This window comes from Dendrobates tinctorius, unplaced genomic scaffold, assembly GCF_039654945.1.
Source record: "Dendrobates tinctorius isolate UK_male_01 unplaced genomic scaffold, ASM3965494v1 ptg000073l, whole genome shotgun sequence".
Classification (NCBI taxonomy): domain Eukaryota; kingdom Metazoa; phylum Chordata; class Amphibia; order Anura; family Dendrobatidae; genus Dendrobates; species Dendrobates tinctorius.
In genome coordinates, this window is record NW_027361741.1 from 10048921 (window position 1) to 10068155 (window position 19235).

Below are 19235 nucleotides of genomic sequence, written 5' to 3' on the forward strand. Positions count from 1 at the left end.
TATATATCAGAGTTCCCTGGTGCGTCCTATTGTACCCTGGCGAGGGGTGATAGCCGTGGGTGAAATACTCGTGTCTCCCGAGTACGTTACAACATGAACGTGGGGATCCTGGCTGGATGTGGACTTTGTGTATGGGGGCGCTACGCACTAGCAGGCTGCATGATGCTGATGACTTTGCCTGGCCAGGACCAGAAATTGAGCAGTTCAATGAGGGCGACAACAACTCAAAAATAAACAGTCTTTTCCTGATCATCACTTGGTGGGGATTATGTATAATGTATGTATAATGTTTCCTTTACAATACAGAGCATCTTCACACACAGTCTCTACCTGTTCAAGTTTACTTGTTCCTGTCTCACGTTTCTATGTCTTCACCACCATCCAGCACACTACAACAGCCCAGATAGTGAGAGTCCATCTACTCTTCCCTCTTAAGGGAACTAGTTTTCCAATATGGCTGGTACTTAGCTTCTCTGCTTGCTGACGCCTTGGAAGTCCCTTTGTCTCATGTTCTCTGTTCTGTCCTGGCCCGTTACCTCTCTGAGTTGTAAACTTAGGGCCGTACTGCTAGGCGTCTTGTCCCAGGACCAGTTTCCAGCTGATCACTCTGTCCTTCACTCACTTCTTTCTTTACTCTGGATCTCACTATCCACTGTCTTGAGCTCTCACACCAGCGTTACCCAGGGCATGCAGCTCCACTGACTAGCCAGACCTTAAGTCTGCTTCTGGCACACACTGAGCCCTATATATAGGTTATATTAATTAAGACTTCATGTGCACAATCTCTTCTATAGAGCTATGTATTGTCAGTGTTGTTGATTGCATTATTAGGCTAGTCTCAAAACAAATATATACTCTGTAGTGTACTTTATATTCCTGGCTGTAAAATAAATTTCGCCCATAAAAATATTTTTGGCTGTTAATCATTTACACCTACTTTCCCTTCCATGGGTCGGTAATAGGCAATTAATGTAAATATGATCATGGCAATGAGGTAGGAGACGACACTGATGTAGAATGAGACCGCTCCAAATTTTCTCCATTTGTCCCTCAACAGTTCATTGATTGGTTCCACTGCCAACATTTCATGGCGATTCTGGAATAAAAAAATAAGCAGCAAGATCTTTATATATATATATATAGAAGAAAAGCGAGCTCTTATGCATCAACACTAACGTGTCTTTGACAAAAATGGAAGCAGAATCAAAAATAATTAAAAATGAAATATAGATATGATTGGCACACCTATTTTTTACAGTGATTATTAGTTGAAACATGAGAATATTAGTGCAAATATTGATGTAACTGTATTAATTCTTTGCAACTGCAATCAAATTTTGTTATTATTTTTAAGCAGCGCACTACGTGGCACCTAAAACTCTGCAATTGCAATGAAAACCTAGAAGTCCTTGGCTGCCTTGGCTACTGATCTCATCCCCTAGGGCAGAGGTCTCAATCACATGGCCCCTGAGGCTGCTTCATGTGGCCCGCAGGCGAGGAAGCTACCCGTGACAATCATGGCCCGGTCCAAGAGCCGCTGATGCTCGTATCTTTGGACAGATTTAATTGAAATGTATTGCGGCTCAGAGACAAGCTCTCACCACACTGCAATACCAATACCAGTCACCAGCCAATCAGGGGTGCAGGCAGCGTATGAAGCCACTGCCATGAGCTATCACGGCTGTGCAGAAGGAAGAGGTCGCTGGTCACCAAGGGAGTGAGGCCACGTGAGAAGGAATTTTTGTGTGTGTTGTGTGTGTGTGAAGAGTGGCAACATTGGGAATATTTGGTATAACAAGGTGACCAGGATGGGGAAATTGCTATACGAAGATGGTTAGCTATAAAATTGGACCATAACCCATATGATGAATGGCATTAAAAAATGTTTAAAAGAAAAAAATCCTGCAAAGAATGTGACCCATCAAATTCAAATTTTTTCTATGCGCAGCCCATATAGCCAAAAGTGTTTAAAACCCCTGCCCTAGAGGCATAATAGCACAATCATGTTAACAGATCTATCAGTTCTCTACTCCATAGTTGATCATAGGGCTGAAGGTAAACCAACTACCTCAATTTAAGTGAGGATTATCACTATTCAGAAACCAGATTCCCTATGAATGTACACACAGTATGGCATTGCAATATACAGTAATGTTGCATTGAGATATTAGTTTTCAGAAAACCAAGTTAAACAGTCCGTTATGTTTCAGTTGTGCTCTCACCTCGACCTTGCTATTATACACCAAGATTTCAAGCACCGAGACCTCTTCACCACATGTATCTAAGGATGACAAGTCATACAGGGACGAGTAAACAGGTCCATAAGCCCAATCCCTGAATTTACGAGACAAGTGTCTGGCTTCTTCATCCTTTATCTCAAGCCGGATAATATGCTGAAATATCTAAAACAGAAGAATGTTTAAATTTTAGCTATTATTATTACTATTACAAATGACAACATATTTCTAGCAACAATATTTCAAGAGTGTAAATACAAAAGACAGATCATCATGACCTATTTCCCGAATGAAGATGATGATTAACTAGACAAAAGGTCACTTTAAATGCTAATCATGTCAAATTGCTTAAAAATATTTTGTGGGGGCGTGGCTGGACATGGCCGAGTGAAGACGTGCTTCCTGCTGCTCCTAACCACCATCCACCTAGCAATCGGGTCCAGTACCTCAGCATGGGCAAATCAGGGACTAAAAAGACAAGGACCCGGTCCTCCACCCGTTCTGCATCCCCCAAGGGCGATATTGATATTGATATTGAGTCTTTCCTCACCAGGGCACAGAGACCGGACCAGGCACCATCTCCATCATCCCCTCTGGAACAGAGGCAGTCAGGAGGTGCTCATACGCAGGGTGCAATTTTTGCACCGGAGCTTGGGGACAAGTCTTCAGACCACCAGGTAACCGGGAGGAGAGAGGAGGGTCCCCGGGGAGCTACTGTATGTGGCAGGGAGGTCATAGGAGTCCCTGCAAAGCAGAGCCTGGAGGACAAGGTGCCATTGCAAGATGGCCGCTGCAGCAGTACTGCAGGGTGTCACACACAATGTGCAGGAGACAGTGGCAAGTCAGAGCCACTGGCTGCCTGCTGTGCCCCCTCTGACATGCTTAATGAGGATGCTGGATCACACAGTGAGAAGGAAATGGAACAAATTGGGATGCAGGGTGAGCAGAGGATTGATTCCCTTAATCATATAACTGGTGGCCAGCAATATCAGGGGAACACGCAGTCATTGGGTGTAACATCTAACTGTGCCCAAAACACACTACACCAGGAGTCTCCTCATGCTCCCATCCCCACAGCTTCCCTTTATATATCCATTGAGGGATCAGGCTTGCTCATCTCAGGAGAAGAGGGAGTGCAGCAGTGGATGCAGATCCCAGATGATACTTGTCCTGCTTCCCCATCAAGATGGTCCACAGGCTCATCATGGGGGGGGGCACATCACCATGTTCAGCAGAGAGATCTGAGGTGGTCCTGAATACTTTAAACAATGTGGATACTATTCCTTTAAATGCTGTGCACATTTTACCAATTCAACAAGATTCTCAAACCTTGGTGACCATGGTCACAGTGGGCAGGACATCAGCCTTGTGCAAGCCTGATCGCTACAACTTCACAGCACAAAATGAATCTCATACAGAAAGGCCACTACCCCTCAAATACACCTATGGGGATGATGACAGACCTGTGACCTTAGCAAATCTCTGAGCTCTTCTCCAGACAATCCCAACTAAAAGTGACATTGCAGCCCTGACTTCTCAAGTGGTGGCAGAGTGTATACAGCAGTTTGCACAATTCAGGTCAGATCTCTCATCTCTTAATTCTGGAGATGATGTAATAACCCAAACTCAGGAGAGCAATGTGTCAGCTATACAGGTCTTACAGGACACTGTGTACAAGCAGTCCCTGCAATTATACTCACTTCAACAAAACCTCGATGATTTAGAAAACAGAAACAGGAGAAATAATCTCTGCATCAGAGGATTACCAGAATCAATCAGTACCAAAGATATCCCATTTGTACTTTTATATATTTTCAGGAACCTCCTCAGACGTCCCCCAGAGACCCTAATAGAAATTGATAGAGCACAGAGCCCTGCGCCCCCCCCACACATTACAAAGGAGCGGTTCACCTATACTTGGAATGCCCATACACTAAGTGTAATGGCTGACAAACATTTTCCCCTGGGGGGTACACATCAACATAGTGTGTAAAAAATATTTTTAGGGGCATCATAAACACACATTGGAAAACAGTAACTTGGTTTCCTACACAGTTGTTGCTGGGAAGGTGCAGATTTTTAGTAAAAATATGGCGGACGAATTGTTGGATGAATCGATCAGGAAAAGGGGCATGGTGATGGCAGGAATGGGAACGTACAGGATTAATAACAGCGGTGGCTAAGGGAGGTATGACATCCAGGATACAGCTTACAATGATTAGTCATTTAGCCACCACCAATTACCTGAATGTGTTTCATGGCCTTCAGAAGATCGGTGTAACAGATGCGGGTGTGAAGCTCAGCATAAAAAATGCCCATAAAAAATATGTTGCCAAAGACGCACATAAAGGGCAAAGTGCAAAATGTTTGTGAGATGCTGAATTAGAGAAAGCAGATCAGTATTGGAGGAAAACCAAACAAACTGGTGGATGCTCGTGAAAAACTAAATTTAAAGCGGAGTGCACCGCCCATAACCATCAACACACCCGTGACAAAACGCTAGCGGCAGGGCAGGCCAGGACCTCCAAAGCGTAGAGAGCCAGTTCAGGCCATGTGTTCAGTTTGGATACCCAATAATTAAAAGGCACAGAGGAATCACGGAGGATGTTGGTATGGTCAGAAAGGTACTCCCTCAGTATCTTCCAAAACAATCCATTCCTTGTGACATTACCCCGCGTCTCTGGGCCAGGGCGATTGGAGGGTTTGAGAAAACTGTCCCAGAACTTTGCCAGTGCTGCCCTGCCACTGCTTGATTGGAGTTTTGTCTCTCTCGCCTGTATTCCTTGGTTATCCAACGCAATGTGACGTCTGCCACCAGCATTTTCAGATGGGAATTTTTTTAATAATTCCGCAACAATGACCCTCTGGTACTGCACCATTTTAGTACACCTGTCTGCCTCTAGAACAAGAGATTAAAAGCTCTCCTTGTAGCGTGGGTCTAAAAGTGTCACTACCCAGTAATGACTGTCACCCAAAATTTTTAGAATACGAGGTTCACGGGAAAGGCAGCGCAACATAGTCAGCCATGCGTGCCAGACTGGTAACAGGCAAGCCTTCCGTGTCCTCACCAACAGGATGAGTGACCTAGGTGTCCTCCTCCTCCTTGTCTTCAGGCCATCCACGCTGAACAGACGGTATGACAGTTGTGCATGTAGTACCGTCTATACTGCATGAAAGTAGCTCCTGTTATTCTTCCTCCTCTTCCTCATTGTCAACCAATCCACGTTGGGATGACATGAGGCTGGGCTGTGTGTAATTACCCTGCATGGTTCCTTGCTCCATGTCCTCGCGCTCTGCCTGCAATGCATCCTCTTTCATTGTGAGCAGAGAGCTTTTCAGAATGCAGAGAAGCGGGATGGTGACGCTAATTATGGCATCATCACCGCTCACCATCTTGGTGAACTCCGCAAAGTGTCTGATATCCATGTCCACTCCTAAGGTCTTATGTGTGAAGTCTGAACTGAATAACAATGGCCTTGTTGATGCTGGTAGCCAACTACTGCCCTTTTCTGCTCACAAATCCTTTCCAACATATGCAGTGTAGAGTTGCAATGCGTGGGGACATCACACACCAGTCAGTGAGCCGGAAGCTGCAAACGCTGCTGAAGCACGGCAAGGGCGACCGAAGTTGTAGCCGACTTTCTAAAATGGGCACACAGTCGGCGTACTTTCAAAGCAGATCTGGCAGCTCCGGGTAGGTTTTGAGAAAATGCTGAACCAAGAGGTTAGGCACATGGGCCAGGCATGGCACATGTGTGAGCTCGCCTCGCCTCAGAGCTGCCACCAGGTTTTGGAAATAGCCACACATGACCATGCCTGGCTGTAGGTTCAGCGGTGTCAGCCACAGATCTGACTGTTCTTTCAGAGCTGTCCACAACTCTTCAGCATTGTGCAGTTTGTCACCTAAGCATATTAGCTTCAGCACAGCCTGTTGGTGCTTGGCTGAGGAAGTGCTTCCAGCTTGTGACAAATGTGCTACTTTCGGAGATGGAGGATGAAGAGGAGGTGGAGGAGGACGTGCAGGAGCTGCAGACTGTGGGGAACCCAGATTGATGTAGGGCCCGCAATAATAATAATAATAATAATAATAATAATAATAATAATAATAATAATAAATAATAATCATCTTTATTTTTTATATGGCGCTAAGGCTAGTTTCACACTAGCGTTCTTGGGCGCAGCACAGGGCCGCCGCTATGCCCCGCCCCTGGCTGCTCCTCCTCAGGTCAGTTCCTCCTCTGATTGCATGAGGCTGCATGCGATCAGCGTATCCTATATTTAGCACTGGATACGCTGACTGCGCTGACCAAAAATGCAACACATCGCATTTTTGTGCGCTGGGTGCTGCGCCAGCAAAATCAGACCAGCATATCCAACACTAAATATAGGATACGCTGCTCGCATGCAGCCTCATGCGATCAGAGAGGGAGCGTGGGGGCGCGGCCGGGGGCAGGGCTTAGTGGTGGCCCTGCGCTGCGCCCAAGAACACTAGTGTGAAACTAGCCTTACATATTCCACAGTGCTTTACAGTTTGCACACATTATCATTGCTGTCCCCGATGGGGGTCACAATCTAAAATCCCTATCAGTGTGTCTTTGGAATGTGGGAGGAAACCGGAGTACCCAGAGGAAACCCACGCAAACACAGGGAGAACATACAAACTCCTTGCAGATATTGTCCTTGGTGGGATTTGAACCCAGGACCCCAGCACTGCAAGGCTACAGTGCTATCCACTGAGCCACCGTGCTGCCCGCAATCCTTGGGGTTGGGAGGACGTGCACATCCCAAGGTCCGACTGGGTCTCGGCTTCCACTATGTTAAACTTAGTATAAACTTATTACCCTCACTCACAAAGCCCTCCATGGCTCAGCACCACCCTACATCTCCTCCCTTGTTTCAGTATACCACCCTACCCGCGCCCTCCGTTCTGCTGATGACCTGAGATTAGCATCCTCAATAGTCAGAACCTCCCACTCCCGTCTCCAAGACTTTACACGTGCCGCACCAATTCTTTGGAATGCACTTCCCAGGTCAATACGATTAGTCCCCAATCCCCACAATTTTAAGCGTGTCCTGAAAACGCATTTATTCAGACTGGCCTACCACCCCAACACATTAACCTAATCTATCCCGGTGTGGCAGAGCCAAAAGTTTTACCATAACCAGGTTCCCCGCATCATGTTCCCACATGCTTTATGCCTCTATTAGCCCTCTGTGTCTGTACTGTTACACACTTAACATTATGACTGGTCCATACAATTCAGGGTAACTGTTACCACCCACCTTTCGTGTCTCCCTCTTTCCTCATAGACTGTAAGCTTGCGAGCAGGGCCCTCTTTCCTCTTGGTATGTGTTATAATCTACTGTATGTGATTATTGTTATGCTGTAATGTCTATTGTCTGTACAAATCCCCTCTGAAATGTAAAGTGCTGCGGAATATGTCGGCGCTATAAAAATAAAATTTATTATTATTATTATGTTAACCCAGTGTGCCGTCAGCGAGATGTACCGTCCCTGCCCACAAGCACTTGTCCACATGTCCGTGGTTAGGTGGACTTTCCCAGTAACAGCATTGTTGAGGGCACGGCTAATGTTGGATACGTGCTTGTGTAATGCCGGGGAGCGGCACAATGGGAGAAATAGTGGCGGCTGGGGACCAAATACCTTGGGACGGCCGCCACCATCAGGCTGCGGAAAGCTTCCGTCTCCACAAGCCTAAAAGACAACATTTTGAACGCAAGCAGAGAAGAAATTTGTGCATTTAGTACTGTGGCCACATAGTGTATACTAGACCTAAGGTAGCAGACAGTCAAAAAAGTAGATTGTAGGCCTGAATTGCCACAATTTGTAAGCCACAAAAAGCTCAGCCGTCTGATAGCGATACCAGACTGTTCAATATGTGGCCTGTATTTTTTAATTTTTTACCCCAAAATAGTGTATACTAGACCTAGGGTAGCAGACAGCCAAAAAAGTGGAATGTACGCATGAAAAGGAGCCATTTGTAGATCACAGATACACCAGGCATCTGACGGAGATAACACTGTTCAATATGTGGCCTGGAGTTTTTTTTAGTTTTTTTACCTCAAAATACTGTATAGACCTAGGGTAGCAGACAGCCAAAAAATGGGAATGTAGGAATGAAAAGCAACTACCGTATTTGTAGAACACAAATAGACCAGGCGTCTGACGTAGATAACAGACTGCTCAATATATGGCCTGGATTTTTTTTTACCTCAAAATATTGTATAGGCTATGACACTAAAAAAAAATTGATGGAGTACTAAAATTGTAAAATATTTAGCGCAATGATATGCGATGCGTGTGGCATACAAAACACAGTGATAAATATAAGAATTGTAGCTAAATATTTTTTGGCAAGCTAAAGATTTTTTGGTCAGCAAAATGGTGTCCAAAAATGTTGTAAGACACTGCAAAAAAATACTACAGTACCAAAAAAAAAAACAAAAAAAAAAAAAAACCAGCTAGAATTTTCTGCACACTCAGATGTGATGCCTGGGACAAAAAAAAGCTGTTTTAAATTGCTAGATTTTCACGCTGTTGATTAAAATGACCTGGCAGCAGTGGCGGATTAAGTGGACTATGGGCCCGGGGCTGTTCATAAAACCTGGGCCCCTGTACCCCCCTTCCCACCTGAGCGCTGCGGTCCCCGTGCGGGAATTGACAGCCGTACGGACCGCAGCACTTGGTTTGCTGCGGGTCCATACGGAAAACCCGCCACCATTCCACCACGTGTGGACATGGCCTAAAAAGACGTTGCACATAAGCTGTAGGCCTACGGCCAATACGCACAAAATCGCCCAACGTGATCCTGGCCATAGGGGATCCACTTTAATGTCCCCACTTTAATTTGAAGTCCCCTTACTTCATCCATTGCAGTCCCCTATCACCCACTCACTTCATCTGCCGTGCCGCTTCATCATTTGCAGCCCATAATCCCCCTTCCATTTTATCATGTGCAGTCCCCTTCCCCCCAACTTCATGTGCAGCCCCACTCCCCCATCATCATGTGCAGTTAATTTTACCCCCACATCATGTGCAGTCCCCCTTACCCCCAATTCATCATGTGCAGTCCCCCTTACCCCCAATTCATCATGTGCAGTCCCCCTTACCCCCAATTCATCATGTGCAGTCCCTCTTACCCCCAATTCATCATGTTCAGTCCCACTTACCCCTTAATTCATCATGTGCAGTTCCCCTTACCCCCAATTCATCATGTGCAGTCCCACTTACCCCTTAATTCATCATGTGCAGTCCCACTTACCCCTTAATTCATCATGTGCAGTCCCACTTACCCCTTAATTCATCATGTGCAGTCCCACTTACCCCTTAATTCATCATGTGCAGTCCCCCTTATCCCCCACTTCATCATGTGCAGCCCCACTTATCCCCCACTTCATCATGTGCAGCCCCACTCACCCCCCCTTCATCATATGCAGCCCCACTCACCCCCCCTTCATCATGTGCAGCCCCACTCACCCCCTTTCATCATGTGAAGCCCCCACTCATCCCCCCTTCATCCTGTGAAGCCCCCACTCACCCCCTTCATCCTGTACAACCCCAGTCACCCCCCCTTCATCATATACAGCCCCCAGTCACCCCCCTTCATCATATACAGCCCCCAGTCACCCCCTTCATCATATACAGCCCCCAGTCACCCCCCCTTCATCATATACAGCCCCCAGTCACCCCCCCTTCATCATATACAGGCCCCAGTCACCCCCCCTTCATCATATACAGCCCCCAGTCACCCCCCTTCATCATATACAGCCCCCAGTCACCCCCCCTTCATCATATACAGCCCCCAGTCACCCCCCTTCATCATATACAGCTCCCAGTCACCCCCCCTTCATCATATACAGCCCCCAGTCACCCCCCCTTCATCATATACAGGCCCCAGTCACCCCTCCTTCATCATATACAGGCCCCAGTCACCCCCCCTTCATTGTGTACAGCCCCCACTCACCCCCTCCCCCATTTAATTCATTTTATAAATAAAAAAAAATAAAAAAAGTTCCCCATACTTACCTCACAGCCGGCTCGCTCCCCAGCAGCGCCTCTGCTTTCAGCATCCTCCGGGACATGTCGGCGCGTGCACGATGACGTCATCGCGCACGCCCGACATCTGACCCGGAAGTACAGCCGGAGCTGAGCAGCCATCAAGGTGACGGCCGTGCACAGCTCCCGGCCCCTCATAGAATGTGACGCGGGCGGCTGTCTGCTGCCGGCGGCGTCACAGCACAGGGCACGGCCGGCCCTGTACAGGTGCTGGGGGAGCAGTCCGGGGGGCATTTGCCTCTATGCCAACCGGCCCAGCCCGCCTCTGCCCCTGGGCCCCCAAAAAACCTTGGGCCCGGGGCGACCGCCCCATCCGCCCCTATTAAGATCCGCCATTGCCTGGCAGTAGTCTGCAGTGTGACCAAGCAAGTAAATATTAAAAAAAAAAAGGGGGGCTCTGGATTGCTTTGTAATAAAATTAGCAGGATTCAGGGTCAGAAAAAATCCTAGCTACGATACCTGCAGATAGGTATATATAAAATAGGCAGCAGCAGACAGTAATGGACCCCTTTGATGTATGCAGTGAGATCTATATACTCACATACAGTGCCTGCATGCCTTCACTGATGTGGATATGTGCACATAGAGTCCCCTGCCTACCTAGCACTGCAATCTATATGCCCCCTAACTAGCCCTAAAAAGGACTGTTGGTTTAGCTGGATTTGTGGATTGAACAATGGTAGACCCACACTAACTAATAAAAGCACAAATCTGTCCCACTATCTGATTCCGTAGCTGAATGCGCCGAGCAGGGCGGCGTCCGGTCTCTTATAGACCTGATGACGCTGTGCGGCCAGTCAATCACTGTAATACCACAACAAAGATGGTTGAGGCATTACAGTGCATTGCAGACAATCCCTGCATGTTCATTGGCACTCTCAAGAGTGCCAAAATTGCAGGGCGGGACCTGAGCTCCCTCCGAATAATCCCGGAAATGCTTGGTTCTCGCCGAGTAGACCGAGTACAGTGATGAGTGATGGCGAGCACGTTCACTCATCACTAGTACCATCCCTTACCAAAACATCAGGGTCTTGGCGTCTCAATGAGTCGTTATTATTAGATACATTATGTGCCTCGGACATACGAGCCTCCATATCTAACGTTATTGTTGATCACGGAAATGATACAGCACCCACAATTAAATGGGAAGCCCTCAAGTGTGTACTTAGAGGGGTATTTATCAAACATGGGTCTCAAATCAAAAAGACACAGGTCAAGCAATCAAACTAGCTTTACAGAGAGTCACTAATCTGGAGTTAATTCATAAAAGGCGCTCTCCACTGCAACCCTCAGAGATCTTCTCAAAGCAAGATTAGAAGCTAAAAAATTACTTGATTCTTCACGTAAACATTTATTTCAGTTAGGTCAGAGTAGGTTCTAAGAGTTTGGTAACAAACCGGGAAGAATATTAGCTAAAGTCCTTAACCCCTTCACCCCCAAGGGTGGTTTGCACGTTCATGACCGGGCCAATTTTTACAATTCTGACCACTGTCCCTTTATGAGGTCATAACTCTGGAACGATTCCATGGATCCCGGTGATTCTGACATTGTTTTCTCGTGACATATTGTACTTCATGTTAGGTTTTTTATGCGTTTTTTCCCACGCGTTTTGAAAACGCATTGAACTAGCCAGAAACGCGGAAAAATCCGCGAAATTAATAAGCATGCTGCGTTTTTTACCGCAATGCGGTTTTTTCGCGGTAAAAACGCATCAGTATGCCCAAAAAGTGCAAAATGCATAGAAATGCATGGGAAGCTTATTTTTAGCGGTTTTATTGGAAAAACCGCTAAAAATACGCTGTGTGTGAACACATCCTAAGTGTTCTGCGTTTGCTGATGACCTGCTAGTTTATTTAACTGATCCTCATACCTCGCTTGTTTTCGTGATGTCTGAGCTGGCACGTTTTAGTAGTTGGTCCAATTTTAAGATCAATGTTGAAAATCTGAAGCCATGAATATTTCCCTACCCTTGCAAATGGTGAATGTTCTGAAATCTAATTTTCCATTTAAATTGCCCTTAAAAAAATCATATTAACTACTTGGGCACCATTATTTCGGCAGATTTATCAGAATTGTTTGACTTGAACTTTGGTCGGTTTTTGTCTAGATTGGAAGGGGATCTTAATTCCTGGAACCGTGGAGAGTTCTCCTGGTTTGGCCGGGTTAACATCCTCAAAATGACTGTATTGCCTAGACTTTTACATTTACTATAAACTATCCTGATATACATCCCATCCTCCTTCTGGATGAGGGTCCAATGTAAATTGAGTCAATTTGTTTGGTCGGTGGGACGCCCAAAGAATACGGAGTACTGCTTTGGTGCTTCCAAAAGATTTAGGGGTATAGGTTTGCCGGACTGCCGAAAATACTATCTGGTGTCCGCCCAAGCAAGAATCTTAGATATTCTGCACTGCAGAGAATCTAAACTGTGGGTACATATGGCCTATGAGTCTTGTTTCCACTATATCATGGACTTGGCCTATTTTAGCCCGAAATAACATCCCTATTCCATTTAGTCTCAGGCAAACACTGAAAACTGTCCACATTCCCAGTGTAAAGGGAATTCTAATTGACCCATTAGGACCATTAACCCCAATAACAGATAACTCAAAATTCCCATCCGGTGTCGCCTCAAGCCCTTTTCTGGGTAGCTCCAGGAAAACCCCATTGCATCTTTATCATGTGCCGCGAGGGTGTATTGCTTCCCCGCTCAGGTGATAGTCCACAGAAAGTGAGATATTCTTTTGAATAAATTCAACTAGGGCACTTTTTCTCTACATTTGCCAATAATTTAAAATGGGTGCGCCCCCTTTCTTCGTTTGAATCCCTATGTATGGCTCCCACTAATCCTGCGCATGTAATGTCTGATATCTATAAGTTTCTATTAAATAGTGATCCGGATATGCTTCCTCCTTTTTGTAAGGCATGGGAAAGGGAGCTCCATCAAACCTGTACAAGAGAATAATAGTATAAATGTTTCCATCTCTCTCATAAATCTAATATAGCCACTAAAGCTCAGGAAACTAGTTATAAAATAATATCTAGATGGTATCGTGTTCCTTCAGTCTTACATAAATGGTTCCCGGGAGTATCCAACTTGTGCTGGCGATGTGGGGCCCATGTGGGTTTGATGTTGCATAAATGGTGGGCGTGCCCGGCCTTGGCGGCCTTCTGGGAAGGTGTTCTTAAAGCGATTAAAGAAATGACGGGGGGTGTCAATCCCTAAAAGCCCGGAAGCAATTCTACTATTTATGTTTCCCATGCCTAAGAATGCTTTTAAGAAATCGTTATGGAGGCCCCTTCTTCAGGCCAGTAAGGTGGTAATTCCATGACACTGGAAGTCCTTCGCTAGAGGAATGGTTTGGGGAAGTGGCTAGAGTTTACCGGATGGAATCCTTGATAGCCCATACACAAGAGGCAGCTAACAAAGTGGCTGCAAAATGGTTTCATTGGGAATCCTTCTTATCCTCATCGATGAACCAAAATATGCTAAGATAATTGCTACCCTATCATTTCACGATGTTTAATATGCCGGTATCATAGTACATACTCCGTCTGCCTTAGTGATTTGTCCTCATGGTCCTTATAAACATTTCTTCTCTTTTCTCTTCTCCTTCTTGTTATTTAGCTTAACAGGTTGTCAATTGTCTTTTGCAAACTACTGTTGATACCGTATAGAATTGTTTGTTTTCATGTAACTAAACAATTCTCTATTTCAGTAGTTACTATGCCATATGGTGGGTTCATTTCAACCTGTTGATATGTTTGTTTTAGCTGTGTATTGTATTATAAAACAATAACAATTTTGAATAAGAAAAAATATTGTGAGCTTTAGACTTAAGCCTCAAGTGATATAAAAATGATATACTGTACATGCATTAATGAAAACAAAATCTTGTGAAGTGCAATTCCCATCATAAACACAAGAGAGCAGTATAATCCCAAAGTAAAAGCCAAGCAGTGCATTCATTTTATCAGATTGGTATAACAGAGCATGTACATAATAGCAGCATGCTAACACATTGCTGGGCCAGATTTTTAAACACTGACTCATAAGGAAAAAAAAAAAATTAGCCCTTGAAAAGTATGTAAATATATTATATATGCACACATACATGCATGCACAATGGCACATGTAGCCGAACCTTATACTACAGGAATATTAGAATATCATTAAGAGTTTAGACACAGTTTTTTGCTTTTTTTTTTTTTTTAGAAATTACAATAAAACAAAATAAAGGTTAAATACTCACCCCTATTTTACCTAGTTTTGCTGCCATCATTAGAGGAGACATGCCATCATTGTTCATTATAGCCTCCAGGCTACAGTCAGGATAAAGTTTGGCACACTTTATGACCAGAAGATCATACATTTTGGTAACAAATTTGGTATTCTCCCTAGTGTTGTCTGCGATGGCAACCAAAGCATGTAGGACAGTATTGCCCCGTGAGTCTTGACGTCGCATATCGGCTTTCTTGTGAGCATTTTCTGTCAGGTAGTGCACAATGTCAGGCTGATTGGTACAAGCAGCGAGAGATAATGGGAGCTCACCTAGGAAAGTAAGGAGACAATGTCATTTTTATATATACAGAGCTATAAAACACAAATGTTATCTTCACACATGATTACTGTTTACTGATGTCCTAGTGTCCATAAGGAAATCAGAGTCCTTGAAGTCAGAGTCTTTTCACTGGCTACTCTGCTTTATCAATGAGCAGACCTCACTTCGCATTGCCTGTTACACAGCCGCAACACATGTAGGTGTTGTATACACTCCTCAAAACATTTTAAAGGATCACTTTCACATCAAGAAAAACCTCAAGTCAATTAAACTTTAGGGATATCCATATGTCCAGTTAGAAAGCACCAGTGATTGTGAATAATTTTCAACTGGTATTGTGCTAACTAAAGAGTCCACAGGTAAGTTGGAGAGGCAACAGCAAGACAACTCCCAAAATACAATGGCTTTACAGGTGATGGCTACAGACAATTAGGCTTTTCTTTTTCTCAATCAAAATCTTCTTTAGCTTTGAGTTTTGCTAGAGTCCTTTTCTTGAGCTGTACCTGCAGGCCTTTGAGGTTACCAGCTACCTGTGTATTATTACACATTCTGCCTCCGGGAGAAAATTTGCTCCGTCTCCCAGAACAGTCTCAAGAGCACGGGAAAAATACAACGATTTGGGTCATTACACAAGGATATGCAGACATGGCCATGGAGGGGCATCAACTCAGCAACAGGACTAATATCTGCTACTTTGCGCAAGAAAGAACAGGAGAATCACTGCCAGGACCCTACAAAATTACCTCCAGAAGGTTACTGGTTTGTACATTTCTGACCAAACAGACTACATGAGTATTGCAAGAGGGTATCACGCCCAGTAGTACGAGTTGTGCACCAATCTCAACACTCTAGAGATCAGTTGCTAATTGCCAGAAAACACCAGAATTGGCAGGTCTTCAACTGGTGCCTATTCTCTTCACAGATGAGAGAAGGTTCACACTGAAAACGAGACAGATATGATAAAGTCTGGAGACTCCGTAGTGAAGGTTATGCTGTCTGCAACATAATCCAGCATTATCGCTTTAGTGGTGGATCGTTGATAGTCTGGGGAGACATTGTTGAAGGGTTGTATAAATCTCCATTGTGAATGCCTTTCGTGGACCTCAATCTAATCGAGAACCTGTGTGACATGTATCATTGCATCAAACGGCACCAAAAACACCACAGACAACTTACAAATTAATGGCAAAATATTTGGGAAATTAAATGATGCGCACTCTGTTGTCCAGGAGGTGCAGGTCGAACTTGAAGGCTGTGTGCACACGATGCGGATATATAGCGGATCCGCAGCGGATTTTACAGCGCAGAAACGTTGCATATCCGAATTGTGATGTACAGTAGCCTTAAAATCACGCTGTGCAGACGCTGCAGATTTTTCCGCGCGGTTTTCCTGCGGTCCAAAATCCGCAGCATGTTACTTCTTTTGTGCGGTTTTCCACCTCCCCTGTCTCCAAATCCGCAGGGGGGAAAACCGCAGTGGAAAACCGCACGAAAACCGCAGGAAAAATGGAAGAAATCCCCAGGAAAAATGCAGGTCATTTGACCTGCAGATTTCTTCCATTCTGCGTGGAAAAATCCGCAGGGCTAAAAAGTCCGTCTGCATTTAGCCGAAAAGATCCAAAGTAGTAACTGGGGAAGGAAACTGCCGCACTCAAATGTTTATATTTGCTAAAAAGTGTCTATATTTATTACATGTGCAAAAAAAAAAATCACCACAGAATATCAAAATGAGTGAAGGCAAGGTTACATTTCAACCCTACTCATGTCTTTGACAAATCTCACTGGATTAATAGGGTAGAGGTAGTGTAAGGAGGTGGCGGAGACCCTCAGCTTCCCCCTCTCTCCTATAGGTTGGGACTGTGTTCCCCGTGTGGTGCCCTGAGGGTTGCTTTATATCAATGTACTGTCATATGTTGATGTGTCTGTTGTGAATTACTGTGATATTCCATGTACTGTATTGTCTCAATGTTATACCTATGTATTGTGTATGTAGAGTATGGATAGCAAAGAGATAAATCCAGGGGGCTGACTCAGCAGCCTCAAAGGAAGCAGGAAGCTCCTGCTTCCACGTCAAAGCCCAGGCAGGACTGCCTAAGGCAGAACGTGTGTCCCCGTCTGGAACAGAAGGGACCCCAGTCTGGGGAATGTGTGTGTCCCTGTCGGAAACGACCCCCAGCTGGGGAGGACATAGGCTGCCAGAACTGTCGGGTACCGGGACTGTACGTGTTCTCCACCAGAGACTTTTAGCCCCGAAGAGCTTACTGGGAGTTTTGGACTCTGCTGCTGTAGCCATTGCTGTGACTAGGGACAGAACAGGAATTATATGTCTTGTTTATTTCTACATCCTCCTTATTAAATATACATGTTGTCACTGTTGGGCCCTATACAGTGTGAAGTGTGGTTCATCCAGAGGACACCGTCCCATCATGGAGTGCAGCCGCTGAACCGAGGTAACCCACTGTGACCCGGGGCTGGGATTCAGACTGTCCTTTCATGTGCAAGGGGTCGGGGTGTGGACTGACTCTGCTATAGTAGACTCGCCTGCAACTACCACCCCGTACCACCTTGTTACAGTAGCTCGCATAGAGAGTTAGTGGAAATAAAGTAATGGCCCCGCTGGTGCTCTTCCGTGGGTATAGGTGGTGTGTAGCGTGCCTCATACTATCTGCGGTGACATCACAGACTCTTTTTTGCAAATATAAACGTTTATTGAATGCAGCTGTTTCCTTCTCCAATGGCAAAATATTGATAGAAAATTTATTAATTTTCAATAATAGAAAGACAATGGTACAGAACCATAAGTGATAGAGAAAAAAGCTATTTACTGAGACTCATAAAACGTAACATCAAGTTCATATGACCTTCTAAAGTCAGATGTATGTAATACTATATTCTTACTGCTCAGGTGTCAACACCCTGCTGCTGTGGCAACGCTGCAAAAAGCCTCACACCCCCACCTGCCCTGGGGACAGAACTCAGGTGCCTGAAATGACGGATCAGTTTCAGGTCGGTGTCATTAGAAAGGAGTGTTTGCATAATATTTTTACAATGTTCGGGCAATTGTGTATCCTGCTGCAGGACAATATTACAGTCTCCTGGAAAATGTATGCGAAGGCTTCTTGTATTATGTAGGCTAATTAAAGAAACAAAGGTAAGTAGTATTAAAGCTTAAACAACACAATGAAACTCCAAGGAAATCACACTTCTGTGAAATCAACCTGTCCAGTTATGACGCAACACTGATTGTGAATCTATTTCTCCTGCTGTTGTGCAAATGGAACAGACAACAGGTAGAAATGATTGGCAATTAGCAAGACAACCCCTCTGTTCTCATCCTTTTTGGTTGTTTTGGTCACTTTTGCATTTTGCCATTGCAAGCCTAGTAGTACAGTAGTATGAGGCATGTCTACAGCCTACAATGCGAGCTGTGGCAAGAAGGGTAGCTGTGTCTGTCAGCAGTTTCCAGAGCATGGAGCAGATACTGTACCAGGAGACCGACCAATACACCAGGAGATGTGGAGGGGGCCATAGGAGGGCAACAAACCAGCAGCAGGACCGCTACCTCCGCCTTTGTGCTAGGAGGAACAGTGCCAGAGCCTTGCAAAATGACCTCGAGCAGGTCACCAACATCCATGTGTCTGCTCAAATTGTCAGAAAGACTCCTTGAGGGTGGTATGAGGGCCAAACATCCACATGTCGGTGTTGTGCTTACAACCCAACACCGTGCAGGGCAATTGGCATTTGCCAGAGAACACCAAGATTGGGAGATTTGACAATGGCAACCTGTGGTCTTCATGGAGGGTCACACTGAGCACATGTTACGGATGTGACAGAGTCTGCAAACATCATGGAGAATGTTCTGCTGCCTGCAACATCCTCCAGCATGACGAGTTTGGCAGTGGGTACCTCCATGTGCTAGCCAGAGGTACCTTGACTGCCATGAGATCCTCAGACCCATTGTGAGAACAAATACAGGTGCACTGGGCCATGGGTTCCTTCTGGTGATTGACAATTCTAGGCCTCATGTGACTGAAGTATGTCAGCAGTTCCTGCATTATGAAGGCATTAATGCTATGGACTGGCCTGCCCGTTCCCCAGACCTGAATCCAATTGAGCACATGGGAGACATCATGTCTCTTACTCTCTTTTCATCCAGCAATGCCACATTGCACCACAATCTGTCCCGGAGTCAACTGATGCTTTAATCCAGGTCTGAGCGGACCATGCCTAGGAATTGTAGGGAGCTCATACACGCACGCTGAGGCTAAACACACTACTGAGCATCATTTTCTTGTCTTCAGGTATTTCCAACTGAAGCCTGTAATTTGATTTTCCACTTTAATTTTGAGAATCATCCAT

General features: G+C 45.2%; 1 protein-coding gene across 3 annotated transcripts in view; it reads right to left on the reverse strand.

The window, feature by feature from the left end:
• The window catches only part of TRPV4 (transient receptor potential cation channel subfamily V member 4), a 175261-nt gene that overhangs the window by 36966 nt on the left and 119060 nt on the right, over positions 1 to 19235 (reverse strand). For all 3 annotated transcript variants that reach the window (XM_073582629.1, XM_073582630.1, XM_073582631.1), the window contains exons 6-8: positions 14568 to 14866; positions 2223 to 2402; positions 938 to 1096 (exon numbers count right to left, since the gene is read on the reverse strand). In XM_073582629.1, coding sequence (XP_073438730.1) covers positions 938 to 1096; positions 2223 to 2402; positions 14568 to 14866 — 638 coding nt within the window. The remainder of the gene's footprint in view (positions 1 to 937; positions 1097 to 2222; positions 2403 to 14567; positions 14867 to 19235) is intronic.